The sequence below is a fragment of the Pristis pectinata genome, chromosome 20 (assembly GCF_009764475.1).
Source record: "Pristis pectinata isolate sPriPec2 chromosome 20, sPriPec2.1.pri, whole genome shotgun sequence".
Taxonomy (NCBI): Eukaryota; Metazoa; Chordata; class Chondrichthyes; order Rhinopristiformes; family Pristidae; genus Pristis; species Pristis pectinata.
Genome location: NC_067424.1, coordinates 39224470 through 39251813, shown reverse-complemented (window position 1 = coordinate 39251813; position 27344 = coordinate 39224470). Strand labels below are relative to the sequence as shown.

The 27344-nt window shown below is 56.0% G+C and overlaps 3 protein-coding genes across 3 annotated transcripts in view; 1 reads left to right on the top strand and 2 right to left on the bottom strand.

Annotated features, from left to right (window-relative positions):
• The window catches only part of copa (COPI coat complex subunit alpha), a 68974-nt gene that overhangs the window by 36879 nt on the left and 4751 nt on the right, over positions 1–27344 (bottom strand). The window lies entirely within an intron of this gene.
• On the top strand, positions 1164–7902 carry LOC127581057 (sodium/potassium-transporting ATPase subunit alpha-2-like; the record flags this gene model as incomplete). The annotated part of the gene is made up of 9 exons (XM_052035117.1): positions 1164–1340; positions 3618–3786; positions 4144–4298; positions 4563–4686; positions 5078–5223; positions 5349–5479; positions 6064–6165; positions 6979–7070; positions 7528–7902. Coding segments are annotated over 9 exons (1125 nt in total), but the record flags the coding sequence as incomplete, so codon positions are not given.
• Positions 10090–27041, bottom strand: dcaf8 (DDB1 and CUL4 associated factor 8). Its single transcript, XM_052034867.1, has 12 exons — positions 26906–27041; positions 19230–19933; positions 17924–18064; positions 17024–17118; positions 16430–16540; positions 16167–16239; positions 15901–15958; positions 14900–15007; positions 13107–13237; positions 12349–12468; positions 11185–11301; positions 10090–11063 (listed from the first exon to the last, which is right to left on the bottom strand). Exons 1-12 carry the CDS (start codon positions 26952–26954, stop codon positions 10947–10949), a joined length of 1824 nt encoding a protein of 607 aa, XP_051890827.1. The 5' UTR covers positions 26955–27041; the 3' UTR covers positions 10090–10946.

Sequence of the window (27344 nt, the reverse complement as noted above, 5' to 3'; positions counted from 1 at the left end):
TCCAGAAGATTAAGGCACATGGGATCCGCGGTGACTTGGTACACTGGATTCAAAATCGGCTTGGCCATCGAAGACAAGAGGGTAGCGTTGGAGGAGAGTTATTTTGACCAGAGGTCTGTGGCCAGTGGTGTTTGCAGGGATCAGTTCTGGGACCTCTGCCTGTGAGATTTATAAATGATTTGGACAAAAATGTAGGTGGGCTGATTAGTTTGCAGATGACATGGAAGTTGGCTGAGTTGTGGATAGTGAGAAAGGATTCAGCATGGTATGGATCAGTTGGAAATGTGGGCAGAGAAATGGCAGATGGAGTTTAACCCGGACCAGTGTGAGGTGTTGCAGCTTGCAAGGTCAAAGGTAAGTGGAAAGTATACAGTAAATGGCAGGACCCTTAGGAGCATTGATGTACCGGGGGATCTTTGGGTCCCTGAAAGTGGCAACACCAATAGATAGGGTGGTAAAGGTAGCATACGACACATTTGCCTTCATCGGTCAGACTATTGGCGCTAAAAGTTGGCAGGTCGTATTGCAGCTGTATAAAACTTTGGTTAGGTTACAGTTGGAGTATTGTCTGCAGTTCTGGTCACCCCATTACACGAAGGATGTGGAGGCTCTGGAGAAGTTCGCCAGGATGTTGCCTGGATTAGAGAGTATCAGCTATAAGGAGCGGATGAACAAATTGGGGTCATTTTCTCTGGCTCATCAGAGGCTGAGGGGAGACCTGATAGAAGTTTACAAAATTGATGGGGAGATAAATTCTTTTTCCCAGGGTGGAAACGGAACACCAGAGGGTGCAGATTTAAGTTGTGAGGGGGAAAGTTTAAAGGAGATTTTTGAGGCACATTATTTTACACAGAGAGTGGTGGGTGCCTGGAACGGGCTGCCAGGGTAGGTGATGGGAGCAGATTTGATTGCAGTGTTTAAGAGGCACTTAGACAGGCGCGTGAACAGGCAGCGAATGGAGAGGTATAGACCATGTGCAGGCAGATCGGATTACTTTGGACAGACGTCATGGTCAGTACAGACACAGTGGGCTGAAGGGCCTGTTCCTGTGCTGTCCTGTCCCATCACACACTCCCAGGGCACGGTTGTCCAACCCCCCTGCGGTGGGGGTTGGAGGTGTCGTGGGTCATTGGGAGCAGCTCGAGGAGTGACCCACCCCCCTCACTCCGTCCCGTTCCCCTCCCTCCAGGGACGCCAAGGCCTGTGTGATCCACGGCTCGGACCTGAAGGAGATGGAAGAGGAGGAGCTGGACCAGATCCTGGCCAACCACACGGAGATTGTCTTCGCTCGCACGTCACCACAGCAGAAGCTCATTATCGTGGAGGGCTGCCAGAGGCAGGTGGGCTGGTCCCTGACACCCTTCACCCCAGCTTCACACTCAGTCCCCTACTTCTGGTCTCTGTATCCCTGGGTCAGACCACCCTGGGAGCACCGTGCACAGTCTGGTCTCCGTATCCCTGGGTCAGACCACACTAGGAGCACTGTGCACAGTTCTGGTCACTGTATCCCTGGGTCAGACCACCCTGGGAGCACCGTACAGAGTTCTGGTCTCTGCATCCCTGGGTCAGACCACACTGGGAGCACTGTGCACAGTTCTAGTCTCTGCATCCCTGGGTTAGACCACACTGGGAGCACTGTGCACAGTTCTAGTCTCTGCATCCCTGGGTTAGACCACACTGGGAGCACCGTGCACAGTTCTAGTCTCCATATACCTGGGTTAGACCACACTGGGAGCACCGTGCACAGTTCTGGTCACTGTATCCCTGGGTCAGACCACACTAGGAGCACCGTGCAGAGTTCTGGTCTCTGTATCCCTGGGTTAGACCACACTGGGAGCACCGTGCACAGTTCTAGTCTCCATATACCTGGGTTAGACCACACTGGGAGCACCGTGCACGGTTCTGGTCTCCGTATCCCTGGGTTAGACGACACTGCGAGCACCGTGCACAGTTCTGGTCTCCACAGCAGATCCAGCCACAGAAGGCCAAGCCCAAGGAATAAGGAATAAGAGAGAGAAGCAAATGAAGGCCATTTGGCCTCTCATTGTGGCTCATCTTTGACCTTGGCTCTATTTTCCTGCGTTAACCCCAGATCCTTCCTTCCCCTTCCTGTCCAGAATCCATCAGTCCCCATCTTCAATATCCTCACTGGCGGAGAATTCCAAGGATTCACCAGCCTTTGGGTGAAGAATGTTCTCTTCACCTCAGTCCTGATCAGCCAACCCCTGGTACTAGACACCCCAGCCCGGGAAACAACACCCCCACATCTCCCCTGCCCAGCCCTGTAAAGGTTTTGTACATTTGAAGGAGATCACCTCTCATTCTTCTACACTGTTTAATCCCTCTTCGTGACACAAGCCCGCCATCCCAGGAGTCGATCTGGTGAACCTTCTCTCACAAGTAGGGAGAGCAGACCGGCACACAGTGTTTCAGGTGTGGTCTCACCAGTGCCCCATGTAACAGGAGCAAGACGCCTCCACTCAGATCATCTTGCAATATGATCCAGTGTGTTGCCGACCTTCCTGAAGACGGCAGGTTAACTCCCAGTGATGAGATCCCTTTATTAGGCACACGTACATCGAACACACAGTGAAATGCATCTTTTGCGTAGAGTGTTCCGGGGGCAGCCTGTGAGTGTCGCCACGCTTCTGGCGCCAACATAGCACGCCCACAACTTCCTAACCTGTACGTCTTTGGAATGTGGGAGGAACCCGGAGCACCCGGAGGAAACGCACGCAGTCACGGGGAGAACATACAAACTCCTTACAGACAGCGGCCGGAATTGAACCCGGGTCGGTGGTGCTGTAAAATGTTACGCTAACTGCTACACTACTGTTGGAGCACAAGGACCCCTGGGTCTGAACACCAGCACCTTTCCACCTGTCGCCGTTTACAAATATTTCCCCCCTCTGACGTCGACCTCCTCACGTCCATCCACGTAACACCCGTAACCTCTTGCCCAGAGCTACCTCCACACCATTCGGACGCCGCTCGGTCAGTGACGCGCACACTAGCTTGTGGAATAACCTGATCTTGCAGCGGGAAGAGCCGCTGCCTCACAGCGCCGGTGACCCCGGTTCGATCCTGACCTCCGCCGCCGTCTGTGTGGAGTTTGCACGTTCTGCCTGTGACCACGTGGGTTCCCCCCGGTGCTCTAGATTCGCCCCCACATCCCAAAGATGTGCGGGGTAGTGGGTTAATTGGCTGCTGTAAATCACCCCTGGTGTGTGGGTGAGGGGTGGGATCTGTGGGAGTTCAGGGGAATAGGGGGAGAATAACAGTGGGATTAACAGAGGATTAGTGCAGATGGGTGGTCGGTGGTTGGCGTGGACCGGATGGGACGAAGGGCGTGTGTCCGAGCTGTGTCTCTGTGACCCCTGCGCCCCTGCCCCTGACTCCCTGACATAGCGACTGCTCTCTGACTGACCGACCGGTGGCGCCCTGCACCGGCGTAGAGTGTCCCCTGCACCGGCGTGGAGTGTCCCCTGCACCGGCGTGGAGTGTCCCCTGCACCGGCGTGGAGTGTCCCCTGCACCCCGCTCCGTCCGCCTCACTGTGTGCGCGGATACTGGTCGTTGCCCCCACCGCCTCACCCCCTCCCCCCACTGACCCCACAGGGCGCCATCGTGGCCGTGACGGGAGACGGGGTCAACGACTCGCCCGCCCTGAAGAAGGCCGACATCGGTGTCGCCATGGGCATCTCGGGCTCCGATGTCTCCAAGCAGGCGGCGGACATGATCCTGTTGGACGACAACTTCGCCTCCATTGTGACCGGCGTGGAAGAGGGTGAGGGGGTCGTGGGGGGGGGGGGGTGAGGAAGGAATGGAGGACGGAGTGAGAGAAACATGAGGGAGAGGAGGGGGGGTGAGGGATGGGGTGGAGGTGAAAGGGAAAGCAGGAAGGGGTGGTGGGTTGGTGCGGTGGGGAGTACGGGATGTGGGAGGGAGGAGGGGGGAGGAGGTGGAGGGAGGAGGCGGAAGGAAGAGGAGGGAGGGACAGGGAGGCAGAGGGAGGAGGGAGGAGACAGTGGGACGGGGAAGCTTTGGGGGAGTAGGAGGGAGGGAGGATTGAATGGAGAGGGTCCAGGGGGAGGCTCAGGGTCAGGAATCTGAACCCTTTCGTCCCCCCCCCCCCCCCCCCCAGGACGACTGATCTTCGACAACCTGAAGAAGTCCATCGCCTACACCCTGACCAGCAACATCCCCGAGATCACCCCCTTCCTGCTGTTCATCGTGGCCAACATCCCCCTGCCACTGGGCACCGTCACCATCCTCTGCATTGACCTGGGCACGGACATGGTGAGGGCACGGCGGGGGAGGGGAGGGAGGAGGATGGGGGAGGGGGAGGGATTGTCAGTGGGTGGGGGAGGGGAAGATGAGCTGGGGGCGGGGAAGGGCTGGTAAAGGAGGATTGTAGGGAGGGGAATGGGAGTGAGTTGGGGGTGACTGGGGGGCTGGTGGTGACTGGGACTGGGAGGGGGACGGGTTGCAGGATTAGGGAGCCATTGGCTGGGACTCATTGGATGGGTGAATCATTACTGAAGCTCGTTATCCGATCACAAGGTCCCTGCAATCTCCTTGGCCTACGAGGCAGCGGAGAGCGACATCATGAAGAGACAACCTCGAAACCCCAAAACTGACAAACTGGTCAACGAGAAGCTCATCAGCATGGCGTACGGACAGATTGGTGAGTGGAGGGAGGGAGGGAGGGGGTGGGAGGTAGGGGGAGGGGGAAGGGAGGGAGGGGAGAGGGAGGGAGGGGAGAGGGAGCAGGAGGTGGGAAGTGGTGGGAGGGAGGAGGAAGTGTAAAGGGAAGGGAAGGGGAAGAGGGAGGTGGAGGGAGAAGGGGCAAGGGGGTGGGAGGGAGGAGGAGGGGAGGAGGAGAGAAGAGGAGGAGGGAAGGGGAGGAGAGAGAAGGGATGGGGAGGGGAGGGAGGAAGGGGGACAGAGGAAGGGAACGGGGAGGGGGGAGAGGGAGAGGGGAGGGGGGAGAGGGGGAGATCAGTAAACGTGGACAACTCTCACCACCTCATTTACCCCTCCATCCCTCCCCTCCCCGCCCCCCCCACCCCCGGCAGGGATGATCCAGGCGCTGGGCGGTTTCTTCACCTACTTCGTGATCCTGGCGGAGAACGGCTTCCTGCCCTCGCGCCTCCTCAACCTGCGGCTGGACTGGGACGACCGCTCCCGCAACGACCTGGAGGACAGTTACGGACAGGAGTGGGTGAGGCTCCCCTCGGCGCGGAGGGAGGGAGGGAGGGAGGGGGTGGGGGGAGCGAGGCCGGGGCCGCGGGATCCTGCTGTGCCACTGATCTGTCTCACTGTTCCACCCCCCCCCCCCCAACACAGACCTACGAGCAGCGGAAGATCGTCGAGTTCACCTGCCACACGGCCTTCTTCGCCAGCATCGTGGTGGTCCAGTGGGCCGACCTCCTCATCTGCAAGACCAGGAGGAACTCCATCTTCCAACAGGGCATGAAGTGCGTGTCCCTTCCCCTCCCCTCCCCGGGGGAGGCCCAGGGGTGTGGAGGGGGGAGAAGGAGGGGAGTTAGGAGAGAGAGCCACAGAGAACGACAGGGAGGAGAGTGGGGCGGACGGATGGGGGGGGTGGGGGGAGGAGAACAGGGGACGGGAAAGAGGCTTAAGTGGGAGAGGGAAGGAAGGTGAGATGAAGTGGCTGAGGGGAGTGGAGGAAAAGGGTGAGAGGAGTGGAGGGGCTGGAGGGAGGGGGGAGTGGGAGGAGGACGGGGGTGGAGGGGCTGGAGGGAGGGGGAGTGGGAGGAGGGCGGGGGTGGAGGGGCTGGAGGGTGAGTGGAAGGATGGGATTGAGGGCTGAGGGAGAGGGTGTGGCTGGGGGGGGCAGAGGGAGGGCGAGGGTGAGGCAGTGGGGCGGAGGGAGGGGGAGCATGGGGCAGTGGGGCTGGGAGGGCGAGGGAGTGGGGCAGAGGGGGGTGGAGGGAGGGGACGGAGGGAGGGGACGGAGGGAGGGTGAGGGAGGGGACGGAGGGAGGGTGAGGGGAGGAACAGCTGTAATTTCTCTACATTTCACTCTCCCTGCGTCCAGGAACAAGATCCTGATCTTCGGCCTCTTCGAGGAGACGGCCCTGGCTGCGTTCCTCTCCTACTGCCCAGGAATGGACGTCGCCCTGCGCATGTACCCGCTGAAGTAAGGCACCTTCCCCCTCCCCAACCCAGCACAGGAGGGTGCCGGAGACAGGGAGAGTCCGGGAGACAGAGGCAGCGACAGCGATAGGGAGGGCTGTTGGGGCCTGAGGGAGCTACAGTGGTAGGGAGAGTGGAGGGGATGGAGGGGGTTAGAGATGGGATGGGGTGTAGAGAGTTACAGTAAAAGAGATAATAACAACATTCAAAAGACACTTGAGCAGGTACATAAACAGGAGGGGCGTAGAGGGATATGGACTAAACGCGGGCAAATGGGACCAGCTTAGATGGGCGTCTTGGTCAGCACGGACCAGTTGGGCCGAAGGGCCTGTTTTTGTGCTGTGTGACTCTGAGATCAGGAGGGAGTTGCAGATAGGGAGGGGTGCACGGGCTCGAGGGGGTTACAGAGATGGGGAGGGTGCTGGGGCTGGAGGAGGTCACGGGGAGCGTTCTCTCTCACTCCCCCTTCACTCGTTCCCACTCCCCATCACCCACCTTCTCTGTTCCACCCCCCCCCCGCTTTCTGCCTCACACTCACTCTGTGTCCTCCCCATCCCTCTCCCTCCCTCACCCGCCTCCCTCCCTCCGTCATTCACCCACACACGTTCCCTCCCTCCTAACACCCCTCACCCACTCCCCTTCCCTCAGGCAGCCATGTTCGTTTCCCAGCTCCCTCCCTCCGTGTTACTTATCCCCTGATCCTCCCCCTCACCCATCTGTCTCTCCCTCACTGTTCTTCCCCCCCCCCCCCCCCCCACCACCAATCTCTTGTGTTCTCTCCCACGGCCTCACTCCCTCCCTCTCTCGCCCTCCACAGGCTCCCCTGGTGGTTCTGCGCCTTCCCCTACAGCCTCCTCATCTTCATCTACGACGAGGTCAGGAAGTTCATTCTGCGCCGACACCCCGGCGGTGAGTCGCTGCTTCCAGCACATTCTCCTGCGGAGCGTCGGGGTGGGGGGGGGGGGGGGGGGAAGGGGGAGGGGGAAGGAGATGGAGGTTGGTGGGTGGGTGGGTGAGAGATGGGACAGGTGGGTGGGGGGGGGTGAGATGGGTGTGGAGGTGAGCATGGGCTGACATCGGAGGGGAGAGATGGGGAGGGGGAGATGGCTGTAGAGGTGAGCATGGGTCCACATCGGTGGGCGGGGGGGGGGGGGGGTGCAAGGTATCGCCTGCCCTGTCTTTGGCGCCAGATGGTGGCGGGTGGGGGCACCAGGTGGGCCAGCACGGGAATTGCACGGAGACCGTCTGCCCACCGACAGGGAGGGGGCAGTGGGATCGCCCCATGCTCACGCTGTGTCCGGCACTGCACTGAGGTGTCAATGTTCAGCACTGACTTTCTTTTTCTCCCCCCAAATCTCTCTTCCAGGCTGGGTGGAGCGGGAGACGTACTACTGAGCGCCCTGCCCCGACCCCCACCCCTGCCCCCGCGTAGAGCGGCATGCAAGCAGAGGCAGAGGCCGCCGGCTGACATCCAACCTCCGCACTACCCCTACCGTTCCCTCCCACCATCGCAGCTCCTCTGCCCCCTCCCTCCCCCTTTCCCACCACCTGTGCTCCTCTCACCCTGTGCTCCCTCCCTCTCCCCCCTCCATCCATGCACTAGTTCTCTCCTCCTCATCCATCTGTAGACCCTCCTTCCGCCCCACTCCCCTTCCTCCCCCACCACTGGGAGGCTGCACAGCGACGGCAAACTGCTTCCAGCCCCTGCAGCGATTGGAAATAAAATCATTTGTTGATGTAGGATCTGTGAGTGTCAGTGTCTGTCTCCGTCGCAAGGTGTGTGTGGATGAGTGGGCAGCCTCCCGCTAACGGGTTGAAAGGCCATCTGCTGTTCCTGCGCAGTGGGTGCGAGGGGCTGAACGGCCTCCCGTCGTGCGGTGATGGGAGCTGGTTACTGTAGCGGGTGGGGCGGTGGGTCAGTGTTCGCTCCCTGCTGGTGAGTGGGGATATCACCCGGTGTCTCCCCTCACTGGCAGGTGGGGATACTGACCCCATCGTGTTTCCTCCTGCTGACCGTCCCAGGAAGTACCCAGCAAGCTGTGACATAACAGGGGATATTTACTAATGTCAGCAGTAGATGATGGATTGTGTTGAAACCCTCTTCCCTGCCCACACCAGAGGGGTTCAGCTTGCACAATCCCAGCCTTGCTACCACAGCCACAATCAAGTTACCGGGGTTTGGTGCCAACACCTGGGCATCGCCTTTCTCTTCTGGTCAGTCAGGGAGAACACCACAGCTCACACTGCCAGTACAAGAGGCACAGATCTGCATAATTGAGGCAACAAATGGGGGACTCAGCCTTATTCAGCAGCATCCAAGTAAAACTATGGCAGCAACTTCCAAGGCCTTTCTTGATATATGAAATAACTGCCATCAACTGAGTTAAACCATCATGTAAAACACTCCAGACTACATACCATGTAAAATGCAATGCAATCTTTGATAAAACAGTATACTTCAGTGGAAGGTGTAACTTCCAAGTTAAAGCTATTCTTTTATAAAGTACCGTCTGTCTCAGTAGTATCACATTCTGGTACAGCATAGAAACAGGTCCTGTGGCCCGTGTCCCTGTTAACCGTGATGCCGACCTACAGTAGTCCCATTTATCTGCTTTAGGCCTGTGTCCCTCTACACCTTTCCCACCAAGTACTTGCACAAATGCCCTTCAAACATTGTAATCCAATCCACTAACCTCCTCTGGCAGTTCATCCCAGATATTCTTCACCCTCTGTGGAAAAACTTACCGATCAACCCTCAGCTTCCTAAGCTTCAGTAACAATAACCCCAGCCTCTGCAATCTCTCCTTCTCACTACAGCCCTCCAATCTAGGCAACATCCTGGTGAATCTCTTCTGCAATCTTTCTTAATCTACCAGGTACTTCGTGCAATCTGGTAACCAGCACTCTATTCCAACTGTGACTGACCCAAGTTTTATCCAGCTGCAACATGACATCCCAAGAACTTTGAACTATTTCAAGAATCAGTGAACAAGAAACTGTGGGCCCCTTACACACTCAGTTCGGAGGAATTATATTGGAAATGGGAAGTGAAAAAGCAGTTAAACAACCCTTTGCCTTCACAGAAACAGACCCAGCAAATCTCCCAGAAACTACAGGACTAAAGTGAACAAGGAATTCAGAGATATTAGCACTGAAGACTAGCGTCAAAGAGTTCAATTGTATTAGAGCAATGACACGACTGAAATGTGATAAATCCCCAGGGCCTGGGTCGGAAGGAGGTAACTGTGGAGAGGACACACTGGTTGCCAAATTCCACAATCCCATCGATCCGAGAACAGTTCCCACAGATGGGAAAGTTGCAAATGTAGCCTCACTGTTTAGGAACGGAGGGGGAAGATAAAACTGCAAACTGCAGACCAGTCAGCCAGCATCCTTCCATAGGGGGCCACGCAGGAGATTGTTAAAGAGATATCGGGGGAACTGCACTGATGTGGATTGGGGAGTGGATACCAGACAGGAAACACTAGAAATGGGGTCATTTTTGGGGGTTGGGAGTGCGAATTCTGGGGTGCCGGAGCCCAGCTGTTCACAATGATCGGAAGAATGGATCAAGTGTAATATCTCCATCTGCTGAGCATCAGGAGCCGAGGGACAGTGTGGACTCTGAAGGGGATAGGGGCAGGCTAAGTGAATGGGCAAGGACTTGGCAGATGGAATAATACTGAGGGCATCTACTTCTCCAACAGGGTGAGTGCCCGTGTCCCTGTATCTACATAAAGGGCCAAATGGCCTCCTCTGCATTCTATTTCAAATATGCATTCTTCCCCAACACTTCCCGAGTCCCTCCTGCCTCCAATGGAGCTGAGCTTCCGCCCCACCCCCCAACTAAGCTGAGCTCCCTCCCACTGCCACCAGGTCGAGCTCCCTCCCGCGTTGGAACGGATAAAAGAACACGTAGGAACGCAGGTCACTCAATGCGATTTTTAATTGCGGTCTAAATCCAAATCCATCAAAATCGAGAACGGGCAAAACGCAGAAAGCAACAAGCTATACCTGTCACGGCATCTGTAAAGCATTTCCAAATCTGCCGTTTGACGCGTCCCCCCTCCCCCCCACCCCACCCCAAACTGCAGGCTCGAAGAGCGGGCACACCTCTGGCCCCGGACACGCCCTAATGGGGGAAGAGGGGTGTGGGGAAGTGGGGCAAGGCGGCAAGTGGATACTTGCCCCACCTCCCTAACTTTTAAACAGTTTATCAACATAGAACTTTTACTTTTTAAAATATTATTTTCCCCCCCAAACCATAATTGGCTAGTTTTGCAGGGACGGACGAGCCTGTGGATATACAAAACTTAGAAAGTTGTCAATCAGAAAAATACTGTGGCGATTTGCACGGGTCAGTAACAGAGTGAGTGGGAACACAGGAGGGGGGTGGGGGGGAGGGTGAGAGGAGACAGAGACAGAGAGAGACAGAGAGAAATAGTCAAACAGAGACAGAGAGACACACACACAGTCAGACAGAGAGAGACACTAGGGGACTGGGAGAGCGAGGTGAGGCACACAGACCCTTCCCAGCCCATTGTGAACAACTCAGACACAAAAACAGGAGGAGCCTGCATGTCGCTGCCAGTCTGTGGACTGTGCTCACACTCTCCCTCGTCCCACCTCCCGGTCAGCTCTGTGCCCGTCTGCTTTCTCCGTCTGGGTGTCTCCCCTCATCCTCCCCCCACCCCCCATGAAGTGGTGTGACCGCCAGTCCCCGTGCCACCTCCCCGCCTGTCTGAGGGCGTCTGCGTGGTGCGTGGGCATTCCCCGGCTCCTTCCTCAGGAGGGCATACACTGCACCCGATCGGGGCCGTCCTCTTCCTCGTCCGACGTCTCCGAGGAACTGGACGTGTCGTCGGATTCGTCCTCCGGCGCGGAGATGGGCTCCCGTCGCCGCTGTCAGGAGACACAAGGTGGGTGGGGGGGGGGGGGGGGGGAGAAGAGTCAGAGTTAGAAACGCAGGCAAGTTCCATGTGACAGTGGTCCCTGGCTGCCCTCGCCCGGCCCCAGCACTCACCTGCCGGTGTCTCCGCTGCCTCAGGTGGTGCATGAGGAACCACAGCATGTGGCTGTCGAAGAGCTCCGTGTGACGCAGGCAGTCCTCGTCACGCTCCCGCTTGTTCCGCTTGATCACCTGGGGGGGGGGGGAGAAGAGAGATAACCGAGAGCCGCAGTGGAGATGCCACCAGCTCTTCTCACCCCCACCCCCTCCTGAAGTGATGCAAACTGAACCCCCGTGCTCCCCCACCCCCACACAACCAGTGCCCCGGACCAGTTCCCAGTCCAGTCCGGCCTCCCAACCCTGCCCTCAGTGGTGGTGGTGGTGGTGAGGGGAGGGAGGGGTGAAACAGGTGGGAGCCATTCGGCAAGATGGCCGCTGATCCCTGCTCCCCACACCAGCATCCCAGGTGCGCCCCACCCCATCACCTCAGCCTCGAGGCATCCACAATCCCTCCGGGAGAGAATTCCGCAAATACCCAGCCCTCCCGACCTTGGTCCAAAGTGTCTGCCCCACAACTCCGGTTCCAGCCCCCACCCCCGGTCCACCCACCCTCCCTGCTCTCAGGGCCGACGGGCAGCCATCACCTCCTGTTGCTCGGACTGCAGTTGGGACTGGCCAGACTCTGGCTCATTTCCCGAGGGAAAACCATCCCCACCTCACCGCCCCCCCCCCACCCCCCCCCCCCCCCCCCCCCCACCGACCATCCAGGGATCCTGGGAAAACCCCCCCCACCCCGACCATCCCAGGATTCCATTCACATCACCCCTGCTGCTCTGGCCAGGCTCCTGCGACCCTGTGTGGCCATAGGCCACAGCTGCACACGGTCCCTGAAGGGAGTGCACCTGAACCCAGGGGCAACCATAGGTCCCCAACTCTTCCCAAATCCCAGGGGAATGCCCACTGGGATTTAAAACTCTCATCAGCCGTTTCAAATCCCCCACCACCCATAACTTCTGAATGCTGGAGGGATGCGGAGGGGTACAGGGGGTCACAGAGACAGGGAGGGGTGCGGGGGGGTCACAGAGACAAGGAGAGCCAGAAGTTGGGTGGGGGGATAGATAGGGAGGCTGGTGGGGTCACTAGGATGGGGAGGGGTGTAGGGAGGTGTAGGGGTGCGAGCCGGCGAGCCACGGTCGAGCTGAACGGGGAGCGTGGGCTCTGTGCGGGATGGGACCTCACCTCAGTCAGTCCTGACAGACCGTTGCCCGCCTCCGAGGTGGGAGCCCAGATCTTGACGTCGTGGTCAAGGCCGCTGGTGGCCAGGACGGGAAGGTGAGGGTGGGGCTCCAGACAGTTCACCTGGGAGAGGGGTGGGGCGAGAGAGCGAGAGATGACACATCAGCCCATGGTACCGACACCCGGGAATCCGGTCCCAGCCCGGGGAGCAGCGACCCATCAAGGGGAGGGGGTTAGCGCGCACAGGGTGCACTGTCCCGCGAGGAGGGGGGAGGTCCGTGTACAGGGAGCACCATCCCAGGCCCTGACCGGCTGTGACTGAACCTCAAGCCACCAGTTCGACAATTAGGGGGTGGGATGGTGCTCCTGATGCCTCAGGCCAATATTTAACAGGCCATTTAACATGCAGAGCCATCTTTCCTGGCTCTGATTCCCTCCCTCAGATCCCCTCTCCACCTCCTCCGTTACTCCCGGCTCCTCTAGTCTCTCCCCACGACTAAACTCTCCATCTGGGCAAGACACGACAAGAGACCGCAGATGCTGGAATCCGGAGCAACAATCTGTCCCGAGGAACCCAGCGAGTCAGGCAGCATCTGTGGGAGGGAGATGGATAGTCGATGTTTAGGGTCGAGACCCTACACCTGGCTGCTCACAGGAGCTTGTCCTGCCCAGGGCGCCTGCTCCGTTTCCGACCACACAGTGGAGGCGAGGATACTCGAACACACAGCGGCTGCCGCGACGGAGCCACCTCCTGTACTCACCACGCCACCCTTGTCCCCCTCCATGAACTGCACAATGCGACACGACAGCTTCTCCCACAGGAAGATGTGGCCACAGTCACTGCCGCTCACCACAAACTCGCTCTTCGGCCCGTAGAAGTTCACGCCTTTCACTGGGTGGGCAGAGACACGTGTCACAGGTCACTCACGGGCACTGGGAGAGGCCGGTCGGCCTGGCCAGTGCACGCTGGCCCCACCCAGCAGCAATCTGCCCAGTCCCTCTCCCCGCCACCCTCCCGTGTCCGACACAGCCATCTCCCTGTTGATACCGCAACTGACCCTGCCGCCGGTCCTCGACCACCCTCCGGGGACTGAGGCCCTTCCTCAATGCCCTTCTGCCCATCACCTTCGTTCCATGCCCCCAGTTCCCAACCCCTCCACCAACAGGAACAGTCTCCATCTGCATCTTTCCGGGCTCTGATTCCCTCCCTCAGATCCCCTCTCCACCTCCTCTGTTCCCGGTGGCTCCTCCGCTCTCTCCCCACGACTAAACTCTCTCCTCCCTCGACTCCTATTGCTAAATCTCCTCTCCACCCTCTCCAAACCTTCAGAAGTTCCCCCCAGTGGAGACCCGGAACTGGACACAACACCCCAGTGGTTTAGAAAGGTCCACCGGGACTTCTCCTGTGCCCCGTTTATATACCCAGGACCCCCAGTGCTTTTCTCACTTCAACTTCATACGCATCTCACTGCGCTTGGAGCACGAGGACTCGGAGCAGGCCATTCGGCCCTTGCAGCCTGTTCTGTCATGCTCCAAGACCATGGTTACTCTTCTCCCTCAATGCCATTTTCCTGCACAAACTCTAGGTTCCTTTAATTAGAAATGTACTAAACCCCGATGAGAAATTCCTCCTACACTTGTATTAAATGGCTGTTTAGCGGGATTGCACTTTGCAGAAACAGGCACCATCTCATCCCTCCCTACAGTCACCTCTTCCCTTCCATCCCTCCCCCCTCACCTCCTACTCTGAGACTGACCCTCATCCCAGGCAGCCCCACAAGGGGGAACGACCTCACAGTCTCTCCCTCAAATTAAGCTCATCTCTCGTTCTTCTAAACTCCAAACAGCATCGACGTGACCTGCCAAACCTCTCGTTGTAAGCCAGCCCCTCAATCCGGCGGCCAACCCTGTCGACCTTCACTGAACAGCCTCTTGTGCAGATGCGTCCTTCTGTGCTCCAGGCGTGATCTCACCAGCACCCTGTGACAAGCCTTCCCTCCTGTGACACTCCTTCCCCTTTGTAATAAGGCCAACAGACCACTTGCCCTGTGAACTACTTGCCACCCCCGTGTTTTGTGTAGACCCAGATCCCTCTGCAACATTGCATTTGAGCAACATTCTGTCTCCAAATTCTTCCTGAGAGTGGGGACTCACACCTTCCCCAGCACCATACCCCGGCTGACGGATCTTTGCCTGCTATCTTTGTACTTCAGCAGACTCTGCATCATCCTCGCATCTAGCTTCCCTGCCCACCTTGATGTCATTGGTAAATCTGACGACAATCGCTCCAAGAGATCACTGTCGAGGTAAAGTCACAGCCCCAGTGGATCCCCCACTGGTTCCAGCTCCCCAACCTGAAGATGGCCCATTCGTCCCTGAGTCTGCCTTCTGTAACTGTATCCCAACTCTGTCCGAGCCAACCTATTAGCTTGAACACTACACGAACGTTGGCAGGTTGAGTCAATCCAGTGGGATCCACCAGATATTCCACAGGGTGGGTCCTGCAGAGGGGGAAGGTGCAAGTACAGGAGGAAGGGACAGAATGGCCACTTACCTGTGGCGTTATTCCGGTGCCCTTTGTAGCGCTTGACGTAGTCAGCTCCGTCACTGTGAAATGAATTGAAGAGGTAGATGTCCTCGTCGTTGTAACTCGCCAACAAGTCTGCAGAAGACAGAGAGGCCAGCCCACTTAATGGAGACACATCGGCACTGAGAGGGGGCCCTCCTGTCAGATCCTTCCTGCAGGGTCAGAGTCTCACTCCTAATGCACGCCTGCCCTTTGGTCAGCTGTGCTGAGGATGAGACAGTCACCTGTCCGGACAGAAGTCCGGAGAAGGATGCAAGGGGCCTTGTCAAGGTTTGTCCAGAGCAGCTGCGTAACAGAGGCCTCTCTGATCTACTGGCTGCTCCCTGGGACACACACACCGAGACAAACATCAAACGCTGCTGGAAGATCACCAACTCGGTGAAGGACGCACTTTGGGCTGCCCAAAGCTTGCTGGTCTTCCAGCACAGCGAGACGTCCGGAAGGGAATGTTGCCCACTGGCACATTCCAGGCTGCAGGAGTACAAGTGGAGGGATTCACTGAAGCTTACTGCAGCCAGCATAAAGGCTTTGTGGGGAAGGACTGCAGCCTGAAGTCCTTCTGCCACTAGACATGTCCCTGGGTAAAAGCTGCTCAAACACTGGATGCTCAGCATTGGCCAAAGGGGGCCACATGGGTGGCAATAGTCCTGTGTGTACAGAAGGTGCTCATGTGACAAATGTACAGAACCTGGAACACTAATGATGTGCAGACTAAACAACACTGAATGCAAAGGAAGCCATGCACTGTTTTATTTGTATTTCTTGGATATATTTTTATGGATAAAGGTTTATTTTGAAATATATCAAAAAAGAGGCACCCTTGGCACTTCCTGCCACTGAGACCTTCCAGCTCAACTGGTTCCACCTCATGAAGCTTCTCTTGATATTGGTTGCCTCCCCACCTGCCCCAAACCCCTGCCATGGGAGGGCACTCCTTCCCCACCACCCACTGGCCCCCGCCCGCTCACCTGAGCCGTCGTGGCTGTAGACCAGACAGGTGATGTTAGCTTTTGAGTCACTGTTAACCTGAGGACGAGAAGAGAAGTGTTGGAGCAATGGAATGAATGGGGGGGAGGATAGAGATCGCACACCCACCACACGCAGGCAGGGCCCGCGCACACAATGCAAACATACAGGCAGAGGAAACGCACGCACCACCCACACAGGCGGAGGAAACGCACGCACGCCCCACTCGTACAGGCGAGGGCCGAGCACAGAGACAACAGGCCATTACCAAGTGGTGGGGGCAGAACTTTTTCAGGACACCATTGTTTTCGTTCTGGTTTATCTTGCGCTGATCGTAGATCCTGGAACAGGAAGAGACACTGCGTCAGCACGCGAGCGAGAGGGAGAGCGCGCGCCGTGTCAGTGGGTGCGCGAGAGAGGGGGAGCACGGATGGTAGGACCCGCGAGTAGTCAGTGCGTGGGGCCGCGCAGAACTGGCCCCCTGCTGACACCACAGCCCCACCGCCGCATCGATCGATCTGCGAGGCCCACCTGAGGAACTGGTCCCGGCCTCCCACTGCGAACTGGTGTGTGTTGGAAGGGTTGACGTAGATGGTGTACAGCCCCACCTTCTTATCTTTCTCCTTGGTGACAACCAGTTTCCTGGCAAGAGGGAGGGAGCTCGGTTAAACAGGACGTCTGCCCGGAGCTGCCACAGCCCACCCTTCCCTGGGGCACGGACCCCACCCACTGCCCCTCCCCTGTTAATCCAGCAACAACCCCACCACCACCCCACCTCACTCCTGCACTCAGCACTCCCTCTACACCGCCTTTCCCTGGGACACGGACCCACCCACTGGTGTCTCAGCACCGCCCCTCCCCCGGTGCAACACTCCCCCGGCACTGCAGCCCGGTACTCCCTTGGCAGTGCCCAGTAATACCCCTCCCCCAGTAACCTGGCACTGCCTCTCCTCCCTCCCCCGGTAAACTGGCCCCACCCCTCACCCCCGGTAACCCACAACGCCCTCAGCCCCCTCCGCCAAGTAACCTGGCACTGACTTTCTACTGGTAACCATGGCTTAGCCTTGGCACTGACCTTGCTGGAGACCCTGCCCAGATCCCCCACCCCCCAGCCCCGGGACTCACGAAGCGGGCCGCTCCTGGCGCAGGTCAATAGTGAAGACCACGGCGTCCTCCCCCGCCGAAAGGAAGGTGCAGGGCGAGTCGGGCTCGAGCGCCAACTGCAGGCACAGAAGAACCAACTGATGTCAAGCTCCCAACCTAGCCTTACCCCCACTTCCCCACACTCTCACCGCCCACCCCCGAGAAACGTCCCTCCCCAAGGTCACGCCCGCTTTGGACAAGGCAAGCCCAGTCTCGAGCAATCAGCTCCAAAGCTCCACTGAAAGGATCGTGAACCGCTTCAGCGCCAAGATACGGCCGGTGGGTGTGAAGCCAAGTGTCGGTGGAGCACACGCCACCCACAGGTTTGGGGTCTATTCCGTTGACGATGGGCAGCGGAGAGCGAGGGTGCTCTATAAAACCAGGAGGAGTTTGGACAGGCTGGGTCCAGGGAGAGAGGCTCCATCCGATGACGAACACAACCGGGAGGGGGTGCTTGCTGTTCCTTGGGGAGAACCACCAAAACGTACACAACTCCTGAGGTGCTCGACGGGGTAGGTGGGGGACTGCTCCCCCTCACTGGGGTGTCTACAACCAGGGGTCAGAGCCTCAGAATTAATAATAAGACAGGGATGGGGAGAAATTCCTTTACCCAGAGGCAGGGGAATGAATCTTTGGGATTCTCTCACCCAGAGGCCAAGGAGACACCGAGATATCCAGGACAAAGTTCAGCGGATCTTTGGATGTTAAGAGAATTGAGGGATATGGGGTCAGTTCAGGAGAGTGGTGCTGAGGTAAGAGATCAGCCGTGAATGGGGGAGCAGGGCAGAGGGGCCAAATAGCCTCCTACTGCTTCTGTGCCTTGCGTGACTAGAAATGCCACAGGGAGTCGGGAGGGAGCAGAAGAGCAGAGAGAGCACCAACCTTGTGCGCGGAGCCCTTGTGCTGAGCCACTCGCTTGGTGGACTTGCAGCACTCTGTGGCCGAGAGTTCGGCGACACGGATCTGACCGTCTCGGGCACACATCGCCAACGTGGAGTCCCCGCTGTTCGGCAGGAACTTGGCCTGGAGAGGAAGAGAGTGTGAGCAACTCTGGAATTTGCAGACGTGGAGATCACAGTGCAGACAAGACCTCCCCCACAATTTACAAAGGAACAGACCCTTAACCTGAATAAACCATGGCTCTGTACAGAGGAGAAGGCTATGCCAATGTTATAAACGTTCACCAGGGAAAGCCCACGTAAACACCACACTGACTCGGCGCCCGAATATCTTTACATCGGAAAACACCATTGTAAATGTTCGCCAGGGTGAGCCAATGTAAACATACACTTACCCTGCTCCGTTACATAGGAAAACACAACAAAATGCACATGTAAACACATTGAACCTGCTACGTGACACATTTACATAGGAAAACACCATTGTAGATGTTCACCGGAGGAACATTATGGTGTTTTCTGATGTAAACAGGAAAACATGGGGAGTGCTGTAGAAGAGGGACCTTGGCGTGCAAGTACATGGTTCCTGAAAGTGGCATTGCAGGTAGACAGGATGGTGAAGGGGACTTCTGGCACGCTGGTCTTCATCAGTCAAGGCAAGAAGTCGGGAGGTCATGGGACAGTTGTACAGGACGCTGGTGACACTGCACATGGAGTACTGTGTTCAGGTCTGGTCCCCCGCTAAAGGGAAAAACTAGAAAGAGTACGGAAAAGAACTACAAGGATGTTGCCAGTTCTCGTGGGACTGAGTTATAGGGAGAGGTTGGACAGGGTAGGACTGTTTTCTCCTTGGAGCACAGGAAACGGAGGTGATCTTATAGAGACGTATAAAATGATGAGGAGCACAGATAGGGTGAATGCACTCAGTCTTTTTCCCAGGGTTGGGGAATCAAGAACTAGAGGGCACAGGTTTAAGGTGAGAGGGGAAAGATTTGAAAGGAGCTTGAGGGGCAACTTTTTTCTGTTAAGCACAAAGTGTGGTATGTATATGGAATAAGCAGCCAAAGGAAGTGGTCGAGACAGGTACAATAACAACATTTACAAAACACTTGGACAGGTACACATATGGGAAAGTTTCAGAAGGTTCTGGGCCAAATGGGACAGCCTGAACGGGCACCTTGGTGGGCATTCAGTGGGCCTGATTCTGTGCTGTACAACTCCACGGAAGCCCATGGAAACGCCACACCGTCGCCGGTCCCCGAATGCCGGGGCACCTTCGGCCCCCTCACCTGAAAGACGTTGCTCTTGTGGCCGCTGTCAAACTCCAGGACAGGCTTCCTGCGGGCCCAGTCCCAGATGACCACCTTCAGGTCGTCGCTGCCGCTGGCCAGCCAGGTCCCACGCCGGTTGAAGTGCAGGGTGTTGACGCAGCCGGTGTGGCGCTCCAGGCCGTGCTGCAGGCGGAAGCGCTCGACGAAGGCCCGGGCTCCGCAGGCCCGGTACATGAAGGCCCGGGGGTCCCGGCCGATGGCGCGCCCCCCCAGGGCCGGGGCAGGGCACCAGGTAGGGAGGGGCAGGGCCTCCACCTCCGAGTTCACCCAGCGCTCCAGGGCCGCCTCTTCCTCCGAGGAGTCCTGCTCCCGCTCCGCCTCGCTGCTGGCTCCCCGCTTGGGTCCGCGGCGGCGCAGGTGGCTGGGCAGCTCCACCCGGCCCTCCTGCATCTTGCTCTCCTCCTCCTCATCCTCCTCCTCCTCCTCGATGGAGTAGTTGCCGGTGTCTCCCAGGGACTCAGTGTCGTGCTCGTCCGAGCTGTCACGCTCGGCCTGCCTCCGGCTGCCGTCCCCGGCCCCACTCGCTCTCTCCTCCTCCGCGTCTGCCTCCATCATGGGCTCCTCCCCAGTCAGGCTGAGGCTCAGGTCCGACGCCTCCACCTCGATGCCCGACGAGTTCTCCCGGGTCTCCTCCGTGTCTCCCGGGCTGCTGCACAGGCTGCCTGTAACCGGGAGGGGGAAAGAGGAAGAGATGGAGAGGTCAGGATACAGCGCTCCACCACCCACCTGCTTTCGGGAGCGCACAGGCGGGTTGGTCGTAGGGTCACCACGGGGCATGCTGGTCGAGCGCCGGCAGGAGGTTCAGCCCCTCTCAGGTGTCCCAGTCTCCAGTAACAAGACAAGGCCACCTACACTCAAGCCCAGCCGTTCCTCGGACTCCCCTATAGGCCAATCCGTTCCCCACGAACGGGCAGGACCCATCGGGAGATGAGCAGGTGAAGCTGATGGGATCCTGGGCTCCGCAGATGGACCACTGGAGCTTCAGATATGGGAGCAGGGCTCCGCTGTATGACCCCCTCCCCTTGCTCCACCTCTCGGCGAGACCATGGTCCATCTGACCCTGGACGACAAACTCGACACTGCTGCAGGCCAGAAGTCCACCTGCCTGGGCCTCGAACATGTTCTGTGACACCTCCGCCCTGGGTGGTGAATTCCAGAGCCTCTGCCTCACCGCTCCAGCTGCCCAGGCTCAATCCTAACCTCGGGGATGCTTCCTGTGTGGAGTGCGCATGCTCTCCCTGTGACCGTGCCGTTCCCCCGGGTGCTCCGGTTACCTCCCACGTCCCAAAGACGTGCGGGTCGGTAGGTTAATTGGCTGCTGTAGATGGCCCCAGCGTGCAGGCGAGGGGGAGAGTTGATGGGAATGTGGGGAGAATAAAGTGGGATCAGTGTAAATGGGTGTTTGGTGGTCAGTGTGGACTGAAGGGCCTGTCTGGGTGCTACAGGGTTCTGCGACTCATTTCTGAAAAAGACAGCCCCTTACTCAAAGACTGCGTCCTCTAGTTCTACACAGCCCGAGCAGGAAACCGCCCGCCAGTCGAGCTCCCTCAGAATCCTGCGTTTCAATAAGATCACCTCCCGTTCTTCTCATTTCCAATGAGTGTCGACCCCACCTGCAAACCTTCCTTCATAAGACGATGCCCTCACCGCAGCAGTTGACCCAGTCAACTTCCTCTCAACGGCCTCCACTGTGTATGCCGGAGATATTGACCAGCATTGTTGGAAGAAACAGGCAAAATGCGACATACGTTTAGGGATGTGACAGTGCAAGTTCAGCTGAACATGGTGTAGGGACTGGGGGGGGGGGGGGGTCACCAGCAGAGGCAAAACCGTCAGCAGAACATACAGACAGAAGACTGCAGTTAACCCGTTTAGAGAGGTGACTCCCTGGACAAAGAACAAACTGCTCCACCTGATATCTGTGCAGTGTAGTTAACACGTCCTCTCAAGGCTGATTACGTAATTGGCCATTGTCTAACAGCGATGAACAGCTAATTGCTTAAAGGCTAACATTTCCCACTGGGTTCCTGAAATCTAAAATTATTTAGACTTGGGGGCATGATAAAAGGGTACGCAGAATAGCCGTGGTTGACCGGTCTGATCAAAGCTGATGAAAAGAAAGAAAGAATAAACAAGTGACAGTCAGTGGGGTGGACACGGCGAGTGAATTGGGGTGGCAGGAAGCGACAAGAGACCCCTGCAGACAGCTCTTGAAGGCAGGACATCAAGTCAGGGGCTGGGGCCCCTCAGCCACACCAAACCATGCTGGGACATTTCCTCTGTGTGGGCACTCAACCGTAACCAGTCGTACGTTTCCTGTTAAAGCAGGCAGTTCGGTTATTCTTCCAGTCTGGTACTCATTAAAAGGAAGGGAAAGAGCGAGCAAATGTGACAACTGAAGGTGTATCCCACCTTCACTGTGACCCTACCCCCGGTGTGGTCTCACCCACGTCCTGTATAATTATAGGGAGACTTCCTCACTGGTGCACCCCTTCCCGTGTAACAAAGGATTCCCTGCTGTCCACGCAAGTTAACGTCTATGTTCTGCATACACCCGGATCCCTCTGCACCGCAGTGCTGTGTCATCTCTCCCCGTTTAATAGGCATTGGGGCTGCAGGAGCAGAGAACTTCTTTCCCAGCATTATGCACCAGGATGGAGGAAGTCATCAAACCAAAGGCACCTGGGATCCGTGGGAGAGGGGCAGATTGACGGATCTTTAGATCTTAAGGGGAATTGAGGACTAGTGTAGGGAAGTAGTGCTGAGGTGAAAGACCAGCCATGGCCTAGATGAATGGTGCAGACAGAGGGGCCAAATGGCCTTCTGTATCTAAATCCTAGGGTTTAAATTGGTATTGGTTTATTATTGTCACTAGTACCGAGGTACAGTGAAAAGCCTGTCTAACAAACCGATCGTACAGGTCAATTCATTACACAGTAGTTACATTGAGTTAGTACAGAGTGCATTGATGTAGTACAGCTAAAAGCAATAACAGTACAGAGTAAAGTGTCACAGCTACAGAGAAAGTGCAGTGCAATAAGGTGCAAGGTCACAACAAGGTAGATCGTGAGGTCAGAGTTCATCTCATTGTGATAAGACTATTGAACGGTTCCCTTATACAGTGGGGTAGAAGCTGTCCTTGGCTGGTGGTACGATTGGAGATGAACATCCCCAGGGCTCAGCCCTTGATTTGACACGCAATTTCGTGGATGTACATCAAAAAAAAAGCGTCATTTGGCTTATCCGTCCCTGCTGGTCCTTATGCTCCCCACAAGCCTCCTCCCAACTATATCGCTCAGTGTGACCCTCTGTACTCAACCAGTCCAGCCCAATGGGAACCAGCCTCACTGCTCTCTGTGGAGGGAAGACTACCCTAAATTCCCCAACGGATTCCTGAAATCCTAAATTATTTAGAGTTAAAGGTAGTGAGAATGAAGTTTGCAAATTTTTTAAAAATTAGTCACATGATCAAGAGCGAGGAAAGGGCTGCAGGAAGATAAGCAGTAGAACTCCGATAATCCGGAATCATCTGGTGGCGCCGGACTAGCAGACATCCAGACTATTACTCCCGTTAAAAACGTTTTTAACTCACTTTTTGTTTTAAAAAGGTGCTACAGACCAGCAGGATAAACTTTCCAGCAGCCCCGGTGAGTGTGGGAAGTGGCTCCAGTAAACTCACAGGGAGCAGGGGAAATGGGGCTCCGGTGAGCCATTGTTGAATCACAGGGATCTCTGGGCAATGGGAGAGCAGATCATCAGAGTGTTATAGCAGCTGAGCAGATCAGTGCAAATGCAGTTTAATGCAGACAAGTACGAGGTGAGGCATGCATGTGGGGAGGGGTAACAAGGCAAGGGGTTACACCAGAAATTAGAGGTGAGAATACAGAGTGCTGTGATCAGAGAAAGTTTACGTTCACTGATCAAAATATAACAGGACTAGTCTACGGGGTGATTAAACTGTCAGAAAGTACGTGTCGCTTTGTAAACAGAGGTCAGAATACAAGAGCAGGCAGGTGATGCTGAAACCGTGTCCAACACCAGTCAGACCCCAAGCCGGGCACTGGGGACAGTTCTGGTCGCTGCATCCCAGGAGAGACGGGGGTCACACTACAGAGGGTGGTGGAGGGAATTTACGAGAGTGTTGCCAGCACTGGAACATCTCCACTATGAGGAAAGATCGGAAAGGCTGGGGTTGTTTTCCTCGGAATAGAGGAGGCTGAGGGGAGACAATGGAAGGGTGTGAAATGGCGAGGGGTCTGGAGTGAATAGGAAGGAGCGATTTCCTTGAGCAGAGGGACAGAGATTCATAGTAACAGAGGTAAGGATTAGAGGGGAGAGAAGGCGTTTCCCCACAGGGTGGGGATCTGGGACACTGCCTGACGAAGGGCAGAGACACTTGCCATATTTAAACAGCGCCTGTGGGGTTGGTTCATGGAGACGGGATGGGCAGTGGTATGGAACCGAAGTGGAGAGGCAGAATTTTTTCCCCTCCATTTTATGGATCGGGACCATTGCCATGGGCAGTATTTATTCCCCATCTCTAGTTGCCCTTGAGAAGCTGGTGCTGCAGTCCTTCTGGTGAAGAAGCTCCCACCGTGCTGTTGGGGAGGGAGTTCCAGGATTGACACCCAGTGACGCTGAAGGACCGGTGACAGATTTCCCAGTGAGGAGGGTGAGGGACTTGGAGGGGAACCTGCAGGTGGTGGTGCTCCCCTGCACCTGCTGCCCTTGTGCTTGGTGGCGGAGGTGGAAGGGGGTTTGGGAGGTGCTGTCGGAGTAGCCCAGGTGAGTAACTGCAGTGCATTTTGCAGACGGTGCGCACTGTAGCCACTGTTGCACTGGTGACGGAGGGAGGGAGTGTTCACAGAGGAGGGTGCGGAGTCAATCAAATGGGCTACTTTGTCCTGAATGGCACCAAGTTCCTCGTGAGTTTTTGGGAGCTGAAGTCATGCAAGGGGGAGGGAGTGTTGGTATTTATGAACAAGGAATTTGAAGCAGGAAGTTTAGAAAATCTTAATACAATCACCACGATGCAGGAAAGGGAAGTCGCGTTTGACAATACATTAGAGCTGTTTGAGAATGTAACAAAAAGGGCAGGTAAATGAGAAGCAAAGAGAAGCTGAAAGGAAAATAGAAAATGCTGGATATACTCAGGTCAGGCAGCATTTATGGAGAGAGAAGCAGTTATCATTTCAGGTCTGAGACCCTTTGCCAGAAGTGGGAAGGAAAGGAAACACATTATTTTCTGGGAGCAGTGAAGGTTGGGGAGAGATCTGGGGTGGAAGTTTATTTCAGATTTCCTGCAGCTGCAGTTCTTAACGTTGATTTTCATCGACCTGAAACGTTGACTACTCCTCACACATCAGAATCTGCCTGACCAGGGGTGTGTTTCCAGCTTTTTTCCTGTGTTTGTCATTGTGGGGTATTTGGTTTTCCAGAAGGCATCTGCCATTTAAAATGTTGCTACACAAGCAAACATTTCCTGAGGGTGGGGATCATTTATCTGCACGGACAGAAACAAAAGAGTCAGAATGAACGGGTGACGTTCAGGTTAGCTGGCTGTAACTCGTGGGTGAGCGCTGGGGCACAACTATTTATAGCCTCAGATGGAGGGCCCAAGTTTACTGTTGCTAGTTTCGCTGAGGACATTAATAAGCAGGGAAGCAAGCTGCAAGGAGTTGGAAACATACACCACAGAAACAGGCCCTTCGACCGACCAGGTCCACGCCATCGATCAAATATCCATCCATACTAGTCCCATTCACCAACACTCAGTCCAAAGCTCTCCGGTCTTGCAACTTCTCATCCAGATATTTCTTAAGTGTTGAGAGTCTCCGCCTTCACCATCCCCTCAGGTAGTCGTTCCAGCTTCCAACCACCCTCTGGGTGAAAAATATCTTCCTCCAATCATCTCTCAACCTCTTACCTCTGACCCTAAGCCCATCTCTAGTTTTCAATACCTGGGCTATGGGGAGAAGTTTCCTACGATCTACCCTATCTATGCCCCTCATTGTTTTGTATACCTTTATGAGGTCTCCCCTCAGCTTCCTCCACCCCAAGGAGAACAAACCCAGCCTATCCAGTCCCTCCTCGTAACTGAAACGCTCCATCCCCAGGCAACGTCCTGGTCAATCTCCTCTGCACCCTCTCCAGGGCAATCGCATTCTTCCGATAGTGTGTGACCAGAACTGTGCACAGTACCCCAGCTGTGGCCTACCCAAGGTTTCATAAAGTTGTACTATATTCTCCTTGCTCTTGTATTCCATGCCCTGGCTAATGGAGGCAAGTATCCTGTTTGCCTTCTTCACCAAATCATCTACTTGTGCTGCCACCTTTACGGATCTATGGACATGTACACTGAGGTCCCTCTGTTCCCCAATACTCCCCGGGGCCCTACAGTCCTCCCAAAGTGCATCACCTTCCCTACATCAGGATTAAATTCCATCTGGCATTGCTCTGATAATCTTCACAACTAATCAATATCATCCAGTATCAACACCAACAGTTACTGTGTCAATCTTACTAATCATATTCTCTATGTAACAACCATTAATGTATCCAACAAACAGTAAAGGTCCCAGCACTGCTCACCATGGTACACCACTGGTCACAAGTTTCCAGTCACTAAAACAACCCCCCCACCATCATCTCTGCCTCCCACCAACACAGTTTTGGAGCCAATTTGCTAACCTGCCTTAGATCCCAAGCTCTAGCCTTTGGACCAATCTTCCACACGGGAACTTACTGAAATTCGTGAGCACTGCAACCATGCAGAGAATCTGCACGAGGATATAATGCAAGTGGGCAAAGAATGTGTCAGGGGTATAACGCAGTGGAAGGCGAGGTTCCCCACTCTAGCAGGGAGACTGGAGGAGAACGTTACTTAAACCGCAAGACTACAGGCTACTGAGGTGCAGAAACCTGGGGTGTTTTGCAACACAGGATGTTAACACATGGGGGACAGCAAATAATTCACAGTGCAAGCGGTCCGTTGGCCTTTATTACAAAGGGGAAGGAGTGTAACAGTACAAAAGTCTTGCTATAATTGTACAGAGCACGAGCAAGACCTCTCCTGGAGTACAGTATACAGTTTTGGACTCCTTACTGACAGAAGCAGCTCGAAGAAGGTTGATTCCCGAGGAGAGGTTGGGCTGATGTTCATTGGAGTTTAGAATAATGAGAGGTGATCTTAACGAAACAGGTGAGGAAATGAGTGGGATGATATAGTGGATGCTTCTTCTCACGGGTGACCCTAAACTCGGAATAAGAGGCTGCCCAGTTAAGATGGAGTTGAGAAGAAATTTCTTCTTGTAAATCTTTGGACTTTGCCACCCCCAGAGCTGTGGGAGCCAAGCCACTGAATGTATTCAAGGCTGAGATGGGCGGATTGGTCTGGGGAAAGTGGAGCCTAGGTCAAGATCAGACCAGCCCTGGCAATGATGGGTCAGCAGGAGGGAGGGGTGTATTGCAGGGCCCTGCTCCCATCTCTGATGCTAGCCTTCCATTTGTGAAAACTAGGATCCCAATTACTTTCCTAAATCACAAACCACTCCCCCAGCGGGACCTGCCAACTCACAGACAACCACAGCAAGATGCCCCGACCAAGACTGGCAACCGCAGACGCCACCACCTACCACTGTTGAGGTCTGACTTCACGTCCAGTTCTTCGTTTTTATCTGCCATGTTGTCCGAGAGCCTCGAAACGGCAGCTGTGCAGATCCTGAGAGTCAGAGGAAATAAGATGGTTGAAGTTGGCACAGGAAGAGGGGCACAGCGGACCCCACGTCCGGCTCCGCAGGAATAGGAGAGGCCACTCGGCCCCACAATCCTGCCCCCATGGGAACAGCAGGAGGCCATTTGGCCCTCTGAGTCACCGTAAACGATGGCTCCTCTGTAATTCTCCCAGTTCCACAGTCCATCACCCGAGGATGCCCACCTCAGCTTGGAAACCCCCAAAAGGTTTTGCCCACTGCCCCAATACCCCCTCCCCCATCCACACCTCACACCCACCAATCCTCTCCACCTACATTTTGGGGGTAGAGGATACATTCATATTTCCTCCCTCCCCTTCGA